This window comes from Ctenopharyngodon idella, chromosome 5 (genome assembly GCF_019924925.1).
Source record: "Ctenopharyngodon idella isolate HZGC_01 chromosome 5, HZGC01, whole genome shotgun sequence".
Classification (NCBI taxonomy): Eukaryota; Metazoa; Chordata; class Actinopteri; order Cypriniformes; family Xenocyprididae; genus Ctenopharyngodon; species Ctenopharyngodon idella.
The window spans coordinates 2,046,529-2,069,008 of NC_067224.1; the positions used below are offsets into that span (position 1 = coordinate 2,046,529).

Sequence of the window (22,480 nt, forward strand, 5' to 3'; positions counted from 1 at the left end):
TCACAAATACAACATATTTATATAAAATAATATTTATTGAACATCAATAGCCATTATAAATGACAACAGGAAATAAACCCAATTGTACAATTCAGTCAAACGTACAAAAGCAGTGCTCTACAGGATGTTAAATATAGCCTTAATATTAAATTAGCAAATTTAACAACGCCCAATTCGATTTGCTCAGGAACAAGTAATAGATTAATAAGACCAAAGATTGCCCGTTTTATGTACCCAAAATTTATTATATCTCATGTTTAACCACTATAAGAGACAGCAGCAAATCCCCGAAGCACTGGCCTAGATAAAGCTGTTCTCGGCGGGTACACGAGCTCTGAACGACCGCTGACGGCCTGGAGCTCACATCTCCGAAAACGTCCAAACAAATTGTAAAATAGGCACTATGATTAAATATGAGTCACATATTTCAGGTCTAAAGAACTACATTCTCACCTAAAAAACTTGGAATTGTTCGGCCGCCATGACGGTCGCTTTAAGCGGAGTGATACAAACGGTGGAAATGAAGGAGTGCTGTTATCACTAGAATATCACACTGCTCTCAGCCAATCAGATTCGAGAACCAGAAAGAACTGTGGTATATGATAAATTTGAGCACTTATTATTATTTTACATTATGCATAGACTTTCATGTAACATTAGGTCATAAATATTTGCCTCAAAAGTCATGAAAGTCATAATTTCTTGGTAAAAATGTGAATGAATCCTGCAAATAGAGTACTACTACTACAAACTTTTACTGTTCCTTACTGCATGCAGAAATTAATTTGCATTTAATTTAAACATTACCACATCATTATTTAATTTGTAAACAGTACAAATAACTATATTGTGTAGGGTGTATGGAAATTTTGGACGATACCGATAATCCTTTATATTTGGAAGCCGATAACCGATATATTGGCCGATAAATCTAAATCTTGATATTTTTCTGAGCCTGATTACGAAAACAAAAGGCCACTGCTTTTATTTTAAAACATTAACTGCAGAAAACAAGGAAACTGCATCTAGATCTTTCTTTTCCCAAAATAATTTACTAACTGTAGCCTACTTTAAAAATTCCTTAACTTTTAAAATTTTACATTCCTATGGCAGATTGCATTCATGGTGAGAGAACCTCCCACACCTCCGACATTGTGTCTTCTCTCTAGCATAAACTGGAGGAAATAATCAATACATTATCGGCTTTAATATATCAACCTGGTTTTCTTTTTGGACTGATAATGATAACATTTAAAAATGAACATTTATCGTCCAAAATCGATATGACCGCCGATATAATGTGCATCTCTAATATCGTGTTATGCCTTTACTGAATAAATAGTCACTCATAGATGGTCAGATTGTTATACTGTCCTCCCCAGTGTGTACTGCACAGTATGCACTACGCTAGAGTTTCAGCCTCTGTTTGTGTGTGTCTTTTCCTGTCTGTATTGATCTCTCATACTGATGCCGAAAGAGGCTGATGGGGAACGTCCTCACACACACACACACACACACATACTTGTGTTCTTTTGGTTTTTTCGCTGTGCAGAGGTCAGGTGACCATTGTAATGAGGTCACTGCTGTTTATCAGAGCACATCTCTCCTCTTCCTCTGCTCCAGTTACCGCTCTTCATCTTCATCATCATCACATGACCGTCGGACGTTCTGCCTGCTCACTTCTGTGTCTATCTGACCGGCGCTGCAGTGGCAGATATTTGTCCTGAACAGCCCGCAGGACACTTTCCACTTGAACTTCCTGCGCTGAATGAGCATCACGCTCACAGTCTCAGATGTGAAGGCAAAACTAACGTGAACGCAGAACATCAGACCTCTTTTGTTCAAGTTTCTCAGATGTATCCCAGCATACCTAAACACAGAGACATTCATCTTTAAATATGGGCTTCTCACACACTGTTCACGAAGGGTCAGTTTTGACCTAGAGCCATATGAAATCCATTTTTTTTATTTTTTCAGTTTTTCCCCTTATAATTTTCTGGATTTCTTTTTAATCATTAAATTAAATGTATTAATCAAAAAGCATATCTAATTAATTGAAATCATGAAATGTTTATAATTTAACAACAATTTATTAAATGTGACCCTGGACCACAAAACCAGTCATAAGTCGCTTGGGTATATTTGTAGCAGTAGCCAACAATACTTTGTATGGGTCAAAATTTTCAATTTTTCTTTTATGCCAAAAATCAGTAGGATATTAAGTAAAGATCATGTTCCATGAAGATATTTTGTAAATTTCCTACTGTAAATATATCAAAAATATATTTTTGTGAGTGGATATGCATTGCTAAGGACTTCGTTTGGACAACTTTAAAGGTGATTTTTCTCAATATTTTGATTTTTCAAATTGACCCTTATGATTGGTTTTGTGGTCCAGGGTCACAAATGTTTAACACAAATTCTATGAGAATCTGTTTTATTTTTTCCTAAAATTGTTTTTATATTTTCTAAATTTTGTTATCTTAATTTTTCTTGAGTCCATTTTAATGATTTTTAATGAATGTAATTAAACTTGATTCCAAGTTTAATTACATTTTAATAATCAAAGCATGTAAGCAAAGCAAAGCATTTGAGCTCATAAAACTTGAGCAATTTATTGTACTTGTTACAGTAATATGGGCTTTTTTCCCACTGAAATTCTGTTGGTGGTTTAAATTCTTTCTAAAATCGATTTTTATATAAATTTGTTACCAAAACCTATGGTGATCAAATGAAGAAATAAAACATTAACAATTTAATTCATCTCTTAAAAATAATAATAAAATGAAAATGTAACAATTTCTTTTATATTTTGGTAAACAAAATGCTGCAAAACAGGTTTACTGTTCAAATTATCACATGGAACAAATATTGTGATATTCCTTTAAAAAATACATATTAATAATTGTATTCTTAGTTTTAGTAGCAGTAGTTGTATTACTTTGAGAGGTAAATTCTACTGTACAATAGTTAAATATTTCTGTCATAATTTCTTCAAGTTAAACCGAACTTTTATTATGGCGGGTTGCAGTGAAGGGCTTTGAGTTTCCTTGTGTATCTGCCGATAGTTTTCTCAGATGAAAGGCTGCTGAGGAGTCTCTCAGAGCAGCTCTAGAGATGAAGTTCATGTGCTCATATAGTGAGATGGAAGACTTCAGGATTTAATAGCAGTCTTTAATATTCACAGACACTAGTCCATAAAGCCATTTGATTAAGTGTACATCCCTACTTTTGATTTATTCATCCAAAAATTGCCAAATTCAGTTACACTGTAAATGAATTTACAGTGCAGTTCCGTCCATGTTTTTTTTCCGCAAAGCAGAAATCATAGGGCCCTCAAATTACTAGATATTGTCCTAAAAGTTGTCTTAATGATTAATGGTCCTGTTTTATGTGTGTCTGTAGCGCGTCTGTTCCAGCGCCGGCGGCTCAGGTGGTTCAGCAGGTTCTGGCTACGGTGGAGGCCAGTAAAGTGAGTCGCACATGAGCTGCACTACAGTTACAGCTGAAGGAAACCTCAAACTGCTTTTTAACAGACTACCAGCAAATGTCCTCCATTTGATGTAACCATTGTTTTCACTTGCAGAGTTCCTTTCAAGGTCCGTTAAAGGTCCCAGCGCCGCTGACAGGTCCGGCCCAGACCACATCATCTAGTTTTGTGTTTGGTAAGTGTGAGTTCCCATTCGCTCTAAGATTTTTACTGTCGCTTTTGATCAGTTAATGCATCCTTGCTGAATAAAAGTATTAAAAAAAAATCATACTGACCCCAAAACTTTGAAAGGTAATGTATATTATATATCCGTAATGTTTCATTATTTTGCTGGTACAGGTGGAGCAGCTAAGCCTGATGCAGGAGCATCTTTATCTGTCAGTGAGAAGAACTCAAAGGGCTTCTCATTTTCTGCAGCGTGAGTTATTAAACATAACTGTAACTACCTCCACCTCAATATAGGTCTTCCTGATTGTTATTGATTATAATGACTCTTGACTGAAGCGACTCCATATTTCAGTGTCTCTTCAGCAACACTTCTGATGTCATGTCTTTATATTTGTATATGAATATGAATGGTTTAGATCCAGACTCTGTTGTTTCACAGGTCAGCAGGGTTCAGTTTCACACCTCAATCGCAGGACACCAACAACACTCAAGGTATCGTCTCCATGTGTGTCTCGTCTCATTTGGAGATGCAAATAATTGGTTTTACTCACTTTAGATTTCTTTTATCACTGTAATGGTCAGAAAATGTCAATTTTCAGTAGCGTTCCAATGGCCGGGAGTCAGTGCTGCAAGAATCTGCAGAAATCGCTGCATAATTTACACCATTGTTTCTCAACCAGAGAGCCGGAGGCCTTAGAAACCCTCCAAATGGGTCTCAAGAAGACATAAAATAAGACAAAACAAGCATTGAAATAAGCTAAAACAACTAAAAATCAAACTGGTTCTTATTTTAACTTTCTGCAGATTCTGGACCTGCCAATGGCCAATTATTCACACCTTTCTTAGTAAATTTCTTTATTTTCTTTTTTTCTTCTAATTCTGCAAATAGCGAAGAGTTCTGGCCTGCCGGGCAAGTTCTCTTTTGCAAGCAGTACGGGACCAAAGATGCCATTTGGCCCCGTGGGGTCTGAGGAGCCTTTTTCCTTCTCTCCAAAATTGGCTTCTCCTGCACAGAGTGTGAGCTCCTCTACACCACCTCCGGAGCCACCTAAAATCCCTCAAGCTCCCAAAGCCCAAGGCAATGCTGGAGAAACTCTTGGCTGCTTTTCTGGCTTAAGAGTGGGCCAAAGTGAAGAAGTCAAGGATGCCTCCAAGACCCTAAGTTTCACCTTTGGACCATCTGGCAATGGATCTACAGGATTCGCATTCGGTTCTGCGCCAATCAAGCCTGCAGAAACTGGAAGTTCAACAGAATTAGCAAGCGCCACAACAGAGGTTCCAAAGACGACTACGCCACAAGTGCTCGGCACGTCTACGTTTGCTGTTAAACCACAGGAGGGAACGGCTCCCTCAGTAAAGCCAGCTTTCGGCATTCCCTCGACGACATCTTTTTCACCAGTCGCCACCTCTTTCGGCAGTCTTCTGCGTGCACCTCTACAAGAGACGACGACTCTTCCAACAAAGTCCCTCCAGCCAGAGACAACGACTTTACCTGAGTCGACTCCCACCGCTGATACTGAATCTAAAGAACCTCCAGAACCCAGTCCTAAACTACTAACCTTAAGTGCTCCAGTTGTATCGGTCACTGAAACCACTGTTCCCACCAGTACCGAGACCACCGCAGCGCCTTCCAACAAGCCACCAACTCCTCCAACTCTCGAGGTCTCACCCACACCACCTCCATCAGTTACCCCACCATCCGAGACACCAACACCTGTCTCCGAGCCTCCTGCAGCAGAGCCTATCTCTGATCCTGCTGTTGAGACCACCAGCACTTCCACAGCCACTCCTGCACCCCAAGAGACTCCAGTAACTTCAGCCCCAACGTCTGACAAACCAGGCTCAATCTTTGCCCCACCGTCGGGCAGCACAGACAGTCTAGCAGTAGGAGCCATCAGTTTCACCACAGCCGTCACTACAGCTGCCGCCTCCACCCCATCCGCAGCCATTACCACCAGTGCAGCTCCTACCTCGGTCTTCGGACAACCCTCTTCCGCCGCCCCGACTACAGCGTTCGGATCGACCGCTTTTGGCGCCAGTTCTACCACCTCTGGCTTTGGCAATCTTGCCTTCGGACAGAGTGCTGGCACTGGTTTCGGCCAGCCTGCAGCCTCTGGATCTGCTAGCAGCTTCTCTTTTGGTCAGCCGGCATTTAGCGCAAATTCTGGGTTCGGGCAGCCAGCTGCGACCGCCACCACATCGGCAGCAGCCAGCAGTGGAGGAGGGCTGTTTGGAGCCTCTAGCACCAACAGTGCCAGTTCCTTCTCCTTCGGATCAAACAGCACCAGCTCTGCAGCCAGCACTGGCACTGGGCTCTTTAGCCAAAGTGCTCCTGGCTTCGGACAGCCCAGCGCAGGCTTTGGCCAAGGATCCATGTTTGGCAGCAACACCACCACAGCGTCCTCTGGGTTCGGTTTTGGACAACCATCAGGTGAGTTTTTTCAATACGCACTGGCCATTGTGGCTTGTTTTCACAAATTACAGGCTAGTTTATTCCAACAGGATAGAATAGGATGTAGACATAATACATGAGGTTTAGTGAGTGTAGTGGTGCTAACTGCTGGATTGATCCCGACCAGGGGTGTCGCTCGACCCTTTTTTACTGGAGCACAAGCCATAGTTAAAGGGGTCATGAACTGTTTCCTGAGGTGCACTTATAATGTTAATATGCTTTTTACATCAAAAAATTGTCATAATTTAGATTTTAGCCCTTTTATTTGAACGCTATGTTTTAGGGGCGTGTCTGCTGAGAGACTTCAGTGTATGCTAACATCTTTGCAATATGAAATAGCTAAGTATTACTTTCTCAAACTTTTAGCATGTTTTACTATTACAGCTCTCAATGTTAACTATTGTGAAAAGTGTTGATTATAGCATTACATTAAATCTATGCCATTATATTTAGATCGTGGCATGAAAGGTTGCAGTGATGAACATTGTAGTCGATCACAGACATGTTGTTGAGTGCATGAAAGCAGTGATCTCATCATTGAAACTCAATTTCTGCACACTAACGAATGCTTTCATCATAACTAACAGTGCAAACTCAATGTAACTAAGAGATTCGTTGAATAAAACGGGAGTTTTTGCGCGAGTCTTAAACTTGCGCTGTTTGATTGACAGCTCCAGCGATTGTAAAGGGAGCGTTCTTTGATCGCATTTATATATAATTTAATCACCGTTTAAATATCAGTGTTTAGTCACTGGTTTGATTTACTGACACATAGACGAACATCTGACTGTACATGAATCATTAATATCAGATCAGGCATTAGAAATAACACAGTTACTTACATGTTGTTGCATTACTGTCGAGTCCATGTCGTAAAAGTCTGTTTGCAAAGCCTGTGCCGAAATGCGGCTGATTTACCAAAGAATCCACAGTGAAATGTACTGAATACAAATAAATAAAGCTCAACTGAGACATTCACATTGTTGAAAATAAATAACCATATTCCTAGCATTAGGATCCTTTGAAAGGTAATGTTATTTTAGTCCTGTATCGCTCTTCTCTCCTCCTCATCTCACTAACACACCAGTGGGCGGGGCTAGCGTTGCAACGATGAAGTAGGCGTTGATTTCTTCTGTGGAGGCAGAGTTTCACCCATAGATAGACACATTCCAGGATCAGTTGTTCTCTGGGTCTGCTGTCAATAAAAGCTTTTATTGGACTAAAAAAGGAAGTTTTCAGTTCTGAAACTTACAGGATATTCTTATAGTACGATGACCTCTTATATATCAAAAGCTCAAGGAAAAGTTCTAAATTCATGACCCCCTTTAAATCCTTCTGTGCTGCAGTAAAATATTACTGTTAAATCATTTTCTGATGGTGGAGATTACAATATATCGACCTAATATTTCAGCAATAGTGTCATGCATGTTTTCTGTCAGCTGTTTGTAATCAGAATTAGCCATTCGTGATTGAATCTCCATTAGTCTAATCGTTCACGAAAAGGTTCACTCACACAATGAGTAACGTACTTTATAAGACAGAAAGCAAAGATAGCACTGGAGATAAGTTAGATTGTTGACATCTAACATGTATGTTTACAGGATTAATTAAGTGTTGCACGTCATGAGCATGTAGTGTAGTTATGGGTCAGTGGATGTGATTCAAGCCCATCCGTGGAATGTGCAGCAGTCTCGGGTGTGTCTTCAGGGCAGGATTTCTCCCATTCCTATGAGTTCTTAAAGTTCCTGTGACTTCCACATTATAAACAGCTGAGTCACTGACCCCTGACCCCCTATTCACACCTGTTTATGTTCTGCTTGTTTAGGGCCACGTTAAACTCTAAAGAATGTGCTGATTAAAATTATGCAAATGTGATGGTCCGGTTCACCTTAGTCTGCATATTATGTTCTGGGTAATTAATGAAATTTGAGATGAACAGTCTGTGCATTTCTAAATCAGTCAGACTGATAGAGGGAGTGTTAAAGGCCAGTGCTTCAGTCAGGCAGTCAAATCTCAAAATCCAAATGAATCAAACTGGATAAACTCAGAAAAGACATCAATGAATGCATCCACAGAAGCACATCTTCCTTGTTGCATGCACTATTATGATGCACAAATACAAAAGAAAACAGTACAAATCATTTCAAGTTGAAAAGCATTTGATTTTGCAATGATAATTTTGTTAATAATTTTTTAGACTAATTTAATCCCATACTGAAGAATAAACACACACATAGCTGTTGGCTGTATGTTTGATCTCTTAATGTCTTCTGTTCAGGGTTCGGCAGCAGCACCTCCACCTCGTCTGTGTTTGGACAGCAGGCCACCGGAGCCGGCGTCTTTGGACAGGTACAGTCCTTACACAATACACAAACACATAAATTCTTTACCAGATAAACCAGACAGGTTGAATTTAACGATCTGCTGGAAGAGTGCTGGACGTGTGTTTGAGTCTCAAATGCACTGATGGTGTTTCATCAGCATGCAGTGGAGGCTTCAGCTGAGGCCTCTGAAACAAGATGAGCTGTCAGTCTACTGAAGGACCGCTTTGAGTAAACTGAATGAGATCTTGGCTGTATGTTTCCATTTTTGGAGGCAAATTTTAGGTTTTTAATAGGGCTGTCAAACACATGCAATTAATCTTTTCAGTTTAACGCGCTAAAAATATGTAACACAATTAGCGCTGCATACATTTATTTATCCATTGGTTAGCGTGACGTGCTGATGTGCATTCAAGGGCGACAAGACACAAAAGAGAACTCAGTGTCTTTCTCGCTTAAATGGACAAAAACACAGAATTATGCCAAAATGGCCGCTTTGTCCAGTATCCTCGTAAGCACAATCTTAAACGACTTAAAGTCTTAAAGGATTAGTTCATTAATTACTCACCCTCATGTCGTTCCACACCCGTAAGACCTTTGTTCATCTTTGGAATACAAATTAAGATATTTTTGATAAAATCCGATGGCTCAGTGAGGCCTCTATTGACAGCAAGATAATTAACATAATTGCCCAGAAAGCTACTAAAGACATATTTAAAACAGTTCATGTGACTACATAATGTTATGAAGCGACGAGAATACATTTTTTGTGCCCAAAAACAAAATACGACTTTATTCAACAATATCTAGTGATGGGAGATTTCGAAACACTGCTTCATGAAGCTTTGAATCTTTACAAATCTTTTGTTTCGAATCAGTGGTTTGGAGCGCGTATCAAGCTGCCAAAGTCACGTGAACCATTGAAATTTTTAAACGTTTCGAAACACTTATGATGTAACGAAGCCTTGTTTACTGAAATCACGTGACTTTGGCAGTTTGATACACGCTCCGAACCACTGATTCGAAACAAAAGATTCGTAAAGATTCGAAGTTTCATGAAGGAGTGTTTTGAAATCGCCCATCACTAGATATTGTTGAATAAAGTCGTTATTTTGTTTTTTTGGCGCACAAAAAGTATTCTTGTCGCTTCATAATAATATTAAGATTGAACCACTGTAGTCACATGAACTGTTTTAAATATGTCTTTAGTAGCTTTCTGGGCATTTGAAAGTGTTGATTATCTTGCTGTCAATGGAGGCCTCACTGAGCCATCGGATTTTATCAAAAATATCTTAATTTGTGTTCCGAAGATGAACGAAGGTCTTACGGGTGTGGAACGACATTTTTGGGTGCACTAACCCTTTAAATGACTCTAAAGAGTTGTGAGGACATCGGAGGTGTGTCAGATCCATGTCATGTGCGACAGCTCTTAAAGTGACAGCAGCCTAATAAACCTCCTGCTGTCTGTCATTCATGTTAATCAAAGAACAAAGACAAAGAGAAAATCACTCACTGCTCTTGACTGAATAACTTTTATAGCTTTAATAAGGATTAATCTATATTTAATTTATAATTTATGCAGTGAAGACTGTGAAGTTTGATAATAGCGCTGCACAATATATCGTTTTAGCATCGAAATTGTGATGTGCGCATCCACGATAGTCAAGTCAAGTAGCTTATAAGGATCGTTAATCCGTACGGACTAGACACTACAGTTCAAAATGCACATGATTTTTGGATCAATTGTAAAGTTTGACCATCATACAATGAAATTTTATCATTTGAACGTGTTTTAGGTCCTGTCATTTAAACATTCGAGTGATTTTAAACCATTTAAGTGCACAAAGACTCGAAAGAGAACTCAATTCTGAACGCACACGCTGTCACGCAGATGTACGTGAACACCGAATGCCATTCTCTTCCACGTCTGTTTGTGCCTGAACGGACACATACATGCAAAAAAATGGTCAAAATGCGTGTAAAACATGGAGTATCCTCAAACACAGTTGCGTATGGCTTAGGTTAACTAAACAATTGAGAAAGTAAACCGGATGTAACAGTATTTAGGATCCGCTCATTCGGTCTTAAAGTGACAACAGCCTAATATTCCTGCTGCTTTCTGTGTCATCAATGTTAATCAAACAACAAAAGACAAAGAGAAAAATAACTTTTGTAGTTTTAACACAGATTACTTGTGTTTAATTTATACAGTGAAGACTCTGCAGTGTTATTTTACATTTGATTATTCAATTTCTGTACCTGAATACTGTTAAGACTTATCTGAAAAATATAAAGTACTATTCATTTCATTTGTATCTTTATTTTATTATATTTATCTATGCTTGTAATTTGTTTGTTATTTTGGAAACTTTGCGTATTCACTCACCTAGAAAATCACCCCAATCATCCTAGATTAATTCTTTCCAAATAGAGCTATTCAAGTCATCTGGTGTAATATATATCGCAAAAAAAAATATCGCAATGTCAGTTTTTTCCAATATCGTGCAGCCCTAATTGATAACTTAATTCAATTTCTATATATTTCCTACCTGTTAGGTCAAATATTTAAAATATAATATCTTTGTTGTTTCTACATTCATTTGGGGATTAAATGTGAAATTATTACAATATAAAAATATATTAAAAACTGAATGTGGAAAGTCTAAAAATCTTCAACCAAAGCAACATGATAAAAGACACAGATATTCAGTATTATCCCTGAATCAGATTAAACTGTTCTTCCACCCAGTAATATTGTTGATTATACTAATTATATTAGTCTTAATCTAAAGTATGGATGCGATCTGATTTTGTGATCAGGCTCAGTCTGGTGGAAGTCTGTTCGGCTCGAACGCTGGAAACACTTCCTCAGGATTTTTCAGTGGTCTTGGAGGAAAACCCAGTGAAGACGCTGCCAACAAAAACCCGTTTGGAGCGCCAGCTGCAGGAGGATTCGGCCAACCCATTAATACAGGTGTGCACACGGATTTTACTCTTACCAGGGTATTTATAGTAAACTAACACTAAAAAGATGAAAAAAAATAAAAAATACCCACTATAATAGTATCTCAACGATGGATGTGTGTTTTGAGCGTCGGAGGGGCGTCTCTCCTCTCCATTGGTGCTGATGTCCTTGTGTGGCTTGTTTACGGCAGGTTCTTCTAACTTGTTTGGGAACAGCGGAGCGAAGGCCTTCAGCTTCGCTAGCAGTTCGTTCGGGGAGCAGAAGCCCAGCGGCTCGTTCAGTACCGGAGCAGGATCTGTGGCCGCTCAGGGCTTTGGCTCCTTCTCTACACCAACCAAACCAGGTCAGACACACTCCACATGATGACATGCAGTGCAGTCTGAAGCTGCGTTCACGCCGTGTCATAATTAACGCAATTTCGAGATGACGACACTACTCTGAGCTGTTCACATTCTCAGACTGGGAATTATGCATTTCGGTGGAACCACTATCAATGCCTAAATCTGCAGCGTCACATGGTACAAGTAGGTGCTCTCAGAAAATGTACAGTTTACAAGTTGTAATTATGAGTTCCACGAGGACGTGAAAGTTTTTTACAAGTTGAAATCTCGTAATTGCGACATGGCGTGAACTCACCTCAACACGTAAGGAAGGAATTGATAATTTTAATGCCAAGCATTATTATTATTATTATTATTATATGATTATTATTATTTTGTTTATTGTATTTTATTACATTTATTATATTCAGTCTTTTATTTGTTGTTGTTTTTATTATTATTATTTTACTTTTATTATTGTAATTATGATTATTAATGTTATTTTATTGTATTTTATATTTTATTTTTATTATTTTATTATTATTAATAATAATATATTTTGTTTTTTGTATTTGTTTTATTTATATTTTATATCTATATTATTATGATTATTATTATTTTATTATATTTATATATTTTTTTAATATTTTGTTTTTATTATAATGTAATATTGTTGTTCATTTTTATTTAATCTTTTTATTTTATTCATTGTTTTGTGATTATGATTAATGTTATTGTATTTATTTTATATTATTGTTTTTTGTTGTTTTTATTTTTTGTCACTCATTTTATTATTTTATTTTTATTTATAATTATATCTATATTTTATTTGTTATTTTATTGTATTTATAGTTTTTTATTTTTTCTATTTTATTGTTTTTATTATAATTTATATTTTATTGTTGTTTTCATTATTTTTTATTTGTTTTATTTTTATTTTAATTATATGATTTTTAATATTATTTTATTTCTTATGTATTTTTTATTTTTTGTCATCGTTATTGTCTTTATTCTTATTATATCTAATTATATTACATTTACTATTTTATTGATTTATTATTATTATTACTGCTACTATTACTTTTATATTATTATAAATATAATATAATATAATATTAATATATTAGTCACAATCATTTTTCACATTCAGCTCGACTCTGTTCTGAAAACAGCCAGCATTTACATTAATGCCAGCGATCCAGAAAATGTAATTCAATGACATGACTCACTGAATTATTCACGCAGACGTGCATTCGGCTGGCTGTAATTTCAGAGCACGCTCAGTGAGCGACACTCTTTCCTGAACAAGACAGCTGCCGCTTCAGTGGCAATGTACTTCCTGTCCTCCTGCCTCAACTGAGCACTAAAACTCTGAAGAAACCTGTGATGCCCATGTTGATATGTGCTTCATCTCTGGTGTTCTGCAGCTGGCTTCGGGAGCGCACCGGTGTTTGGCAGTCCTCCTACATTTGGTGGATCTCCAGCGTTTGGAGGGCCGGCAGGGTTCGGCTCCGCCCCTTCCTTCAGCAGTCCGCTGGGCGGCTCCTCAGGGAAGGTGTTCGGAGAGGGAACCACGGCCTCCAATGTCGGGGGATTTGGGTGAGGTCCTTTACAGTCTCACTGGAGCCTCGTCCAGTTCAATACAGTGATTTTAATGTGAATGCAAATGAGTCAAAAACAATCTAACACATTTTGCATAAAACAAATCAAAACTAGGGCTGCACAATTAATAACATTTAAATATTGCTGCAACCTAAAAGGCCGTTCACACTGAACCCATTGGGCTGCTTTCCATTGGTTTGGTTTTCTCTCTCTCTCACTCTCACACACACACACACACACAAAATATCGAGGTTTTAAGTCAAGCATTTTAAGGCCTTTATGCCAATGTGTAAAAAAGTATCATGTTTTACTTAGCATTAGCAAACATGTAACCATTTAAATCATAGAAGGAAAAGACCATTTACAGCCAGTACAAGCAGTTTACCATAGGAAATATATGGTTTTAAAGCTTTTTAACAGTTATAGCACCACCTATGGTCTGATCTCCATAAAAGTTTGCATTCTTGTTTAGAGTCTTATGTCGCATGTGTTCACCAATTTCCATTAAGTTTCCAAGTTTTCGTTTAGGAGTTATCAGCTTTTGTGAGCACTTGGACACACCCATTTTCTAAATCACGCTCTTATAGCTATCCAAAGGGTAAAGTTAAACTAATTATTGACCTAGAGAGTCCAGAGAATTGTCCTGCACTGGTTTGGTTCCGATCAGGCGAAAAACCTAGGACACAAAACTAGGTTTTTTTACATAATCACGAATATTTAATGAACGATTTGATTGACAGCAGTGTTTCTTGAGGCAAAGTTGTTCAGAATGAGAAGATCTAACAAATGATATGCATATTGTATGGATGTGTGAAACCATGTAATTACGGAGGCATAAACTCGTTAGCGCCATCTAGTGGTCGAAAAAATTCTAGTGGTTCAAAATTCTCACAGACCTTTAGGACCATTAGTCGAACATGCCCATAAGTTTCTTTCCGATTGGCCTCCGTTAACCTTGTCTAATAGGTGCTCAAACATCATTGGTTGATGGCGGCCACGTTTTTAGAGATGCACCAGTGTCCTTATAGACGGATATGGCACTTTGGACAAAGACACTGCACGCCAGTATTCAAGTCAATCGGACTACTTGTTTTGGTTGTAGCCATTATCATGTTTTTTTCAATGTATAGCACCACCAAGTGGCCAATCGCCGCAGTTTTTTTTTTTTTTTTTTTTTATATATAAATTTATATATATATATATATATATATATATATATATATATAACTGTTACCTCAGGTTGAGCGCATTCATACGTGTACCAAGTTTGGTAAAAATATCTCATTCTGTTCAAGAGTTGTAGCCATTTTAGTAAAAGTGGCTCCGCCCACTTGGAACATTTTGGCGCCCTTTAACGACCGTGAATCAAAATTTTAACCCTTTTTTTTGATAATATTGATATTCAGACTCTAGAGAATCTTTCTGCACTGGTTTGGTTCCAATCGGGAGAAAAACCTAGAACTAGTTTGCAAAAGTAGGTTTCGGACAAAATCCAAAATGGTGGAAAAATTTGACTCTTCAAGTTATGGCCATTTTTCCAAAAAAAAAAAAAAAAAAAAAAAGATTTTTGCGCTGTAGTGCCACCGTCAGGCCAATCAGGCCAATACTCTGTCAACCTCTCCCCAAATTGAGACCAACAATCCGGCCAAGTTTCAAGTAATAATAATAATTATTAATAATAATTGACGTTAAACCCTTAAGGCCTAATTTCATCTGGACAGGTTTGTAAAGTGCTGTTCTGTGATATATGTAGTTACATGAGTGTGAAAGTACAGTGAACCTGGAGTGATCAGAGCTTCCTTTTATTCTTCGTTTTAGTCGAACATGCGTGTATTTTGCATCTTGAATGTATCAGATGAGCGGTTTGTCCTGACATCTGCGGCTCAGAACGACTCTGACTGTCCGAGAAAATTAAATGTTGGATTATTGTCATTTTCATCTGGCAGCGGATGACGTGAGCGTGTTTGTCAGAGGATGTAGGTTATGCAGAGATTATCTGACCGCTGGTTTGTGTGTGTTGAAGATTACAGGCCGCGAGAGAGATCAGACCGGTCTCAGATATGAGCCACGTCAGGGATCAGCACACTCGTCTGCGTTTGAACACCGTTATGAATGTGTGATTACATATAGACGAGGTGAAACAGAAACATGACTGTTTCTGTTGGACTGATGTGGGTTTTAGTGGTTTTGACTGATGTCTAGGTTTAGATTATTTAATCATGACGCTCAAATTACCGTTTTCACCTTTTTTTTCTTTTCATATTCTAGCGTTTGTAGATTTGGTGATAAAACAGGTCTGATACTTGAGCAGGTGATTTAAGCTTCAAAAAAACATTGCAAAAGTAATCTATATGAATAGAAATGAAACAGGATCTTAAAATGCCTTAAATTTAGTTTTGTCAAATTTAAGGCAATGAAAAGGCTTATTTCCCAGGTGGAAAAAAAAAAAGTGCACTAAAATACACTTTATTTCAGCAAACTTCCATAATGTACTTAAAGTGATAAAATAATGTACTTTATTTTTACCTGGGTTATCTTAAATGGCATTGATTATTATTTTATTATCATATTATCTTAATTATTATTTTAATCGTGATGAGACTTTTCGTGATTATTAAACTTAAAGTCTACAGGCTCACGCTTTCAGATAAACTGGCATTTAATTCAGCATAAACCCTTGTGACGTCAGAGAACTGTAAATTCAATATATAAAGATTACCACAGTAAAGGATGTGAGAAAATAGAAAATACATTTTGAAGCATCACCATGAAAATAAATGAGACAGAGACGTGAGCGAAGGAGAGAGACGAGACGTTGAGAGAAGTGTAATCTAGAGGAATAATTCATGAGATATTGATCATCAAATCAGGTGATCGCGCTGTCTGCCGTGAGCAGAATGAAACACAAATCTTCAACACAGCACTTGAAGAAAAAACTTCATGTGACGTAAAGTAAACAGTCGGTAGACAAAAAACAAATCATGAGCAACAGAACAACTATAAGGATTCAAATGATACAAGACATTAAAAAAAACATGCAATTTCTTACTATGATGAAGGGGTTAAAGCACTAGCTAATAAAAGCATCTAGTAAATTAATAGATATTAAAGAGGACCTATTATGCCTTTATTAAAATAAATAGTTTTTGGGCTCTACTAGAACAGGTTTTCCTGCTTGAATGTTGATTATTTTCCTCATATTCTCCATTGTTGCAGCTCCTCTCTTCCCAGTCTGTCAGTAACGCTCTGTTTAGTTCCTGTCTCTATGAAGCCCCTCCTTCTGAAAAGCACAATGCGCTCTGATTGGTCGGCTGGAGCAGTGTGTTGTGATTGGTGTTTGGGAAATGTCCCGCCCCTTACCATAACCACCAGTTTCAACACACTACTAACTAACTCAACCAGGCCCCACCCCTTTATTCCATGTATGCCTTGGGGAGTAAGGATTGAACCCTCTGGTGCTCTTTAGTCATTTTTGACTTTTTAGAATTTTTACTTCATCGTAATGGTACGAAACTTGGTAAAGGTTTAGGCACTTGCTGTGTTAACACAAAAAAATAAAAATAAATCATGGACATGATTTGAACATGTTTAATGGTCCTGAAAAAAAAAAATAGATACTTGTGTTCCTCACTGTCAAAAGTGACTGCATTGGAAGCTAATTTCATCTAGTGGAAGCGTTTGGTACTGCGGCCAAACAAAATCTTACTGAAAGTCATTTTTTGAGATATTAAGCTCAAATTTGGAACACAACTTTAGATTTATGGCTTTGATTTTCTTGCAGTTTTAGAGTAAAATGTGTTTTTGAAAATACTTACTTCATATAAAAATTGAAAATAGTGTTTTTGTGCATTTTTAATAATGAAAAAACAATAAATAACAATAAATTTAAGTTCACTTTTTTAAACTTTTTTCACTTCAGCAATAATCTGTCAAGTGTCGTCTTTGAAAAGAGATCAAACTTTAGTCTGTGCTCTAATTCAAGATTTACGACAGTTTAAGTTGGAAATTTAATTTTCAGGTCTATGCTCAAAAAGTGAATAAATGGATTATAACTACAGCGTAAATATAATTTAGTACCATAAAATCCCCTAAAAATACAAAATATTAGATAAAAAACATTATTGAACAAAAATATACCACATAACTACAGCGTAAATATAATTTAGTACCATAAAATCCCCTAAAAATACAAAATATTGCATAAAAAACATTATTGAACAAAAATATAGTTCATTGAAATTGGTTCATTTTCCGGTCATCCATTGCCACTACAATGGAGGCATTTCAGGGAGTTCAGAAACAGTGACACTGATATAGAAAATAACTTTGTGGAGCTTTTTCATGCTCAAACAGCAACATTACACACTAAAGAAAGATGAACATGGAAAAAGCAGAATGTGTCCTGTTTAATATGAGGGTGAATGACAGATGGGGTCAGAGGTGCTGTGTATTTCTGTGTTGTCTGCTGTGATCTAATCCTGGCGTGTCTTTATCTGTAGGCACCTGTGCCGGGGCCGCATAACTCGCCCAAATAAACACACTGCCATCTGTGCACATGTTCAGCCTCTGACACAATGCATGTTTTTTTTGTTTTTTATTTTATCATTTCAGGTTCGCGTCTCCTCCTAACGCACCATCGTTTGGCAGTCTAGCCAATCCGAGCGCAGCGGCGCCGTCGTTCGGGAGCCTGGCACAGCAGCCATCAGGGTTCGGCGCTCAGACCGGCGCTTTCTCCGGCTTCGGCTCGTCTGGAGGTGAGATCCTGCCGCACATCCATCCGTCTCCTGTCAGGAGTTTACAGGCTCTCAGCTTTCAGACATAGAGCTGCTTTTATTGTCCTTCCCTTTATAGTTGCAGCAGGTCCCGGTTTAGAGCAGATCGAGCGGTTGATGCTCGAACATGAGTTTGGTATAAACATTCACACATGAGGCGCTCAGGGGTTCGTTTCAAACAGCAGTTCCATTCAAGCTACACAAGATTTTTCAGTAAAACTTTATTTTAGTGTCACTGTTACATGTAGGTACCATAGTAGTAAGTATAAATTATGCATAATTACTTGCAACCAAACCCGAATCCTAACCCTATAGTAAGTACATGTAGTTAATTAATATTACTCCGTACTTAAATGTATAATTACACTGTAACAAAGACGCCTTAAAATAAAGTGTAACCAATTTTTCTTTCTTTTCTTGTGGAACTAGTGCGAACTAGAAATCTGGAAAATCAAGACGTGTTTTTTTCCACATTTTCCAGATAATTTCTCATTACTGCAACACAAAAGTCTGAGATGCTGATTCGTTTGAAAATTAATTCAGATTGATTTGAACCAAACCAAAATCTGAAGTCAAATTTTATAGACAGACACAAGTGGCTGCTGTTGACTCCGACTCGGTAACAAGGTGAACGTACACCTGAGATGGGACGAATCAAACTTGAGCTCTGATAAACCAGCTGACATAGAGCTGTTTAAAGGGGACCCGTTATGCTTTTCACAAGATGTAAAAAGTCTCTGGTGTCTCCAGAATGTGTCTGTGAAGTTTCAGCTCAAAATACCCCACAGATCATTTATTATAGCTTGTCAAATTTGCCCCTATTTGGGTGTGAGCAAAAACACGCCGTTTTTGTGTGTGTCCCTTTAAATGCAAATGAGCTGCTGCTCCCGCCCCCTTTCCAGAAGAGGGCGGAGCTTTAACGGCTCACGCTTCGGTCGCTCAACAACAAAGCTGGAGAATCTCACGCAGCCAAAATGAGGATTGTCAGTAACGGTGTTCAGCCTTACATTGTTCAAACCGGAGTCGACACTGATGGAGAGACTCAGGAAGAAGTTACAACTTTTAGAATGAAACTGGACGTTTCTGAATGGTTAGTGGATAAATTTATGTAGTTGCTGTGGAGTTGATTCAACTCATCCACTAGCATGTGCCGTCATGTTAATCTTTTGCGTTGAATTGACCCTCGTTTGTGAAGCAGTCCGGCGTAAAATGACGGCATGACAACAACAACTCTTCCTCTTCTCTAAAGCAGCCCAACATGGCCTCACCCCCTTTGTTGCGTGTTCTCAGGGGCGGGGTTTATGTAAATTTTATGGTTAGTGATGTCACCAACCCAGGAAGAAGCTCGTTGTAGTCCCTACCAGCCGTTTGTTGTAGCGATTTCTGTAAAAGAAAATATCTCTCTTTGCATTGAACTTGGAGCGTTGTAACTTTGCAGATGTTGTTTATGTTCAAACAGCAACATTACACACTAACTAAAGTTAAAAAAGTGAAATCATAATCAAACATCACCTTAAAACACCACGTTAACACCACAATCCATTACTTGATGAAGTCTAACTCTTTGGTTGTCTGTTGGCTTGTGATTGTAGGTTTTGGAGGCTTTGGGAACACCAACACCAACCAGTAAGTGGCAGGTCATGTGGTTGATTCACAGATGATCATCTCGGTGATCACGTGTGTCCATCAGTGTCATGTTCACATCTCTGATGTCTTCCAGACCGTCGTCTCAGACGTTCAGCAGTTGGAGGAGTTGATCAGCGGACACTGACTTCCACAGACACGCGCGTCATCCGATGTGATTTTATAGTGTGTTTGAATATGCCGTGAGGTTTGGTCATCTTTAGGTGTGCTGATGTTTTATGTTCGGTGCGTTTGTTCTGTTTTAACCTGCACAATGAGAAATAAACTCGAGCGCTGTTGACTGTACGTGTCATTTCTGTACTTGACTGTCACAACTGAGCTGCACTAAACAAGAAAGTTACATAGTGTACCTTTTAAATATTCATATTTTCAAAATTGCTTAAAATCAGCATACATCTGTTCATTGTGAAAGCAATTGAATTTATTCAGTTATAAAATATGAACATGGTTTAAAAAAAAATGTCTAGCCGAACAACAAGCAATATTCATGTAGTTAAAATGTATGAGATTGATACCAATTGGATTTGATAATAAATATATAAAAATGATTGTGGATTTCAAACAGGTTTATTATTATTAGTATTATTACAGAAATCTGACCCGTTTCAAGCACAACCAAAACAATGTTCTTCTGCAAAATGCATTTATGTATGACTGGCAAATATGCATCACATTATTAGTTTGATTTGTTAAAGCTTTAATCCAAATACATGGAAATTTTACATGCAATTCAAATGCATAAATGTTAAATGTAGATCCAAATATTCTCTCCTGACATCTGATATATTCCTGAAGTGTAAGGAATGTCACAGTCACTCAGGCTCTTATCACAGCAGCGCTCGATCCACATGAATGTGAAGGGGGGATAATCATACTGGAGTACTTCAGATTCTTCTAGAAGAGAAATCTGAACCATACGAGTCACTTCATCTGTCACATGCTTCACATAACCGACTCACCTCTGCTGCGATTTCAACACATTCCTGATGTTTGAGTTTTCTGAGGCTTCATGGGAGCCGATCGTGACATGAATCCTGCAGCGGGCTGACTGACAGACATTGATGATGATGAAATGCATTCAGTAATCCTGCCCTTATTCTTCATCTCTGCAAATCCCTCCTGGATAATAAGACCGTCAGATCCAGGAAAACAAGATCAGACATCGTGATCTGCCGCTCTCTGCATATTCTACCTTTTCCATCTCGCTGCGATTACTAAAACTGTAGGGTTTCCTCAAAAAGAATAGCGAACTCCACAGCTATAACGATTACAACACAGAGGAACGATATCGCTGGAATCGGCGATGTTTTTGGGGGTTTTTTTCCTGCTGATGAACGATCAAGCATTGACAGCCAATCAGAATCCATCTTGCTTTAATGAGCTCGAGCATTTAAAGCAACAAACAAAAACTGCAGAGCTTATAATAAACAGAATGATATCATCCGCTGATGTGAACGCTAATATCGTCCTAACCAGACACGATGTGATCGACACACGATAAAAGGTATCTTTTCCATGTTAATCTGAGTTTTTATCCTAACTAGTCGCAACAGCGACGCAATGATTCTATTATAGCGTACGTATACACGACAACGATGTACTAAAAACTGAATTTTTTTTTTTCTTTGTATGACGTTATCAAAACTATTCCCGTTCTGACGGATCTGCGAAAATTACGCTGTATTACACGCATGCCAGACAAGTAGTTGGCGATGTCGCTTTATAAAGAAAGATTACGCGCCTGCGCATATACGCATTCTTTTACAGAGCACTCGCGCCAAACGCGTATGCTTATCCACTTTATTTCTATAGTTTCTCGTCATTTCCCTATAGCGGCTAACAAATTGGAAGCCTCACAGAAATACCTTAATTCTGCGTTGATAAATAAGGTTGATAAACATGCCGTCACCGTTTTTGCAGTTTACACGGAGATGACAACGGTATTGTTTTCAAAAACTTGCACTTTGAAACCCGTTTTAAAAGTTTGTGTTTTCAGGCAACCAAAACACCATTGTCGTGTAAATAAACGGCCAAAACGCATAAAACGTTTTCCGTTTTTAATTGAAAACGGTCTATTTTTCTGCGACATCGCGGCTGGAACAACAACACTTGAAGTATCGCAATGATAATCTCAGGTAATGTTTATGTGCTTTATTTAATGTTAAAAACGTCTAATGTAAGTTTGAAAATCATTTTGTGTGTCTTATATAGTCTTATGAAAACAATAATGGACAATTTGACCCTTCGCCAGGAGTTTGATTGACAGGCGATCTAACCAATCATAATGCCGAATCCGCCATTTTGTCCGACAAAGCAGTCGGGAGTTAGCAGATTAACGTAGGTGGACTTGAACTTGAAAAGTGGTCTTTCCACGATTGAAACAACCTTCCTTATGATGTTCATTCATGTTTATTTGATGCTAAATGAACTAGAGATGATCGGTTCAAGAGCCGCTTGATCTGAGGCGCTACAGCGATCTGTCACGACACATTTAAGAGCCACAAAACGGTATTTATTGTTTAAATTTCTTTAAAATTACAATTTGAAATTCGAGACTGTTTCATATCAAAAGTAACCTGCTCTGTCTTGTCTGTCGACATGTTGTCAGTGTCCTCTTTGCTCCGCGATGTATTTTTCACTGTGAGAACATGATGTGTGGAGAGACATCGGCATGGCTTGTCAACGGCTCTGGCTTGTCGGACATAGCAACAGTAACTAAAGGGGGCGGGTCTTTGCCAACGGTAAA

At 38.0% G+C, this 22,480-nt stretch overlaps 1 protein-coding gene across 1 annotated transcript in view; it reads left to right on the forward strand.

The window, feature by feature from the left end:
- The window catches only part of nup214 (nucleoporin 214), a 45,431-nt gene extending 25,412 nt beyond the window's left edge, over window positions 1-20,019 (forward strand). Inside the window, exons 25-36 of the mRNA XM_051894733.1 lie at window positions 3,406-3,472; window positions 3,587-3,665; window positions 3,830-3,908; window positions 4,098-4,150; window positions 4,548-6,089; window positions 8,389-8,459; window positions 11,252-11,405; window positions 11,587-11,739; window positions 13,144-13,315; window positions 17,930-18,072; window positions 19,683-19,716; window positions 19,811-20,019. Of these exons, the coding sequence (XP_051750693.1) occupies window positions 3,406-3,472; window positions 3,587-3,665; window positions 3,830-3,908; window positions 4,098-4,150; window positions 4,548-6,089; window positions 8,389-8,459; window positions 11,252-11,405; window positions 11,587-11,739; window positions 13,144-13,315; window positions 17,930-18,072; window positions 19,683-19,716; window positions 19,811-19,847 (2,584 nt within the window). The 3' untranslated portion in view covers window positions 19,848-20,019. The remainder of the gene's footprint in view (window positions 1-3,405; window positions 3,473-3,586; window positions 3,666-3,829; window positions 3,909-4,097; window positions 4,151-4,547; window positions 6,090-8,388; window positions 8,460-11,251; window positions 11,406-11,586; window positions 11,740-13,143; window positions 13,316-17,929; window positions 18,073-19,682; window positions 19,717-19,810) is intronic.
- The last annotated feature ends 2,461 nt before the right edge of the window (window positions 20,020-22,480 follow it).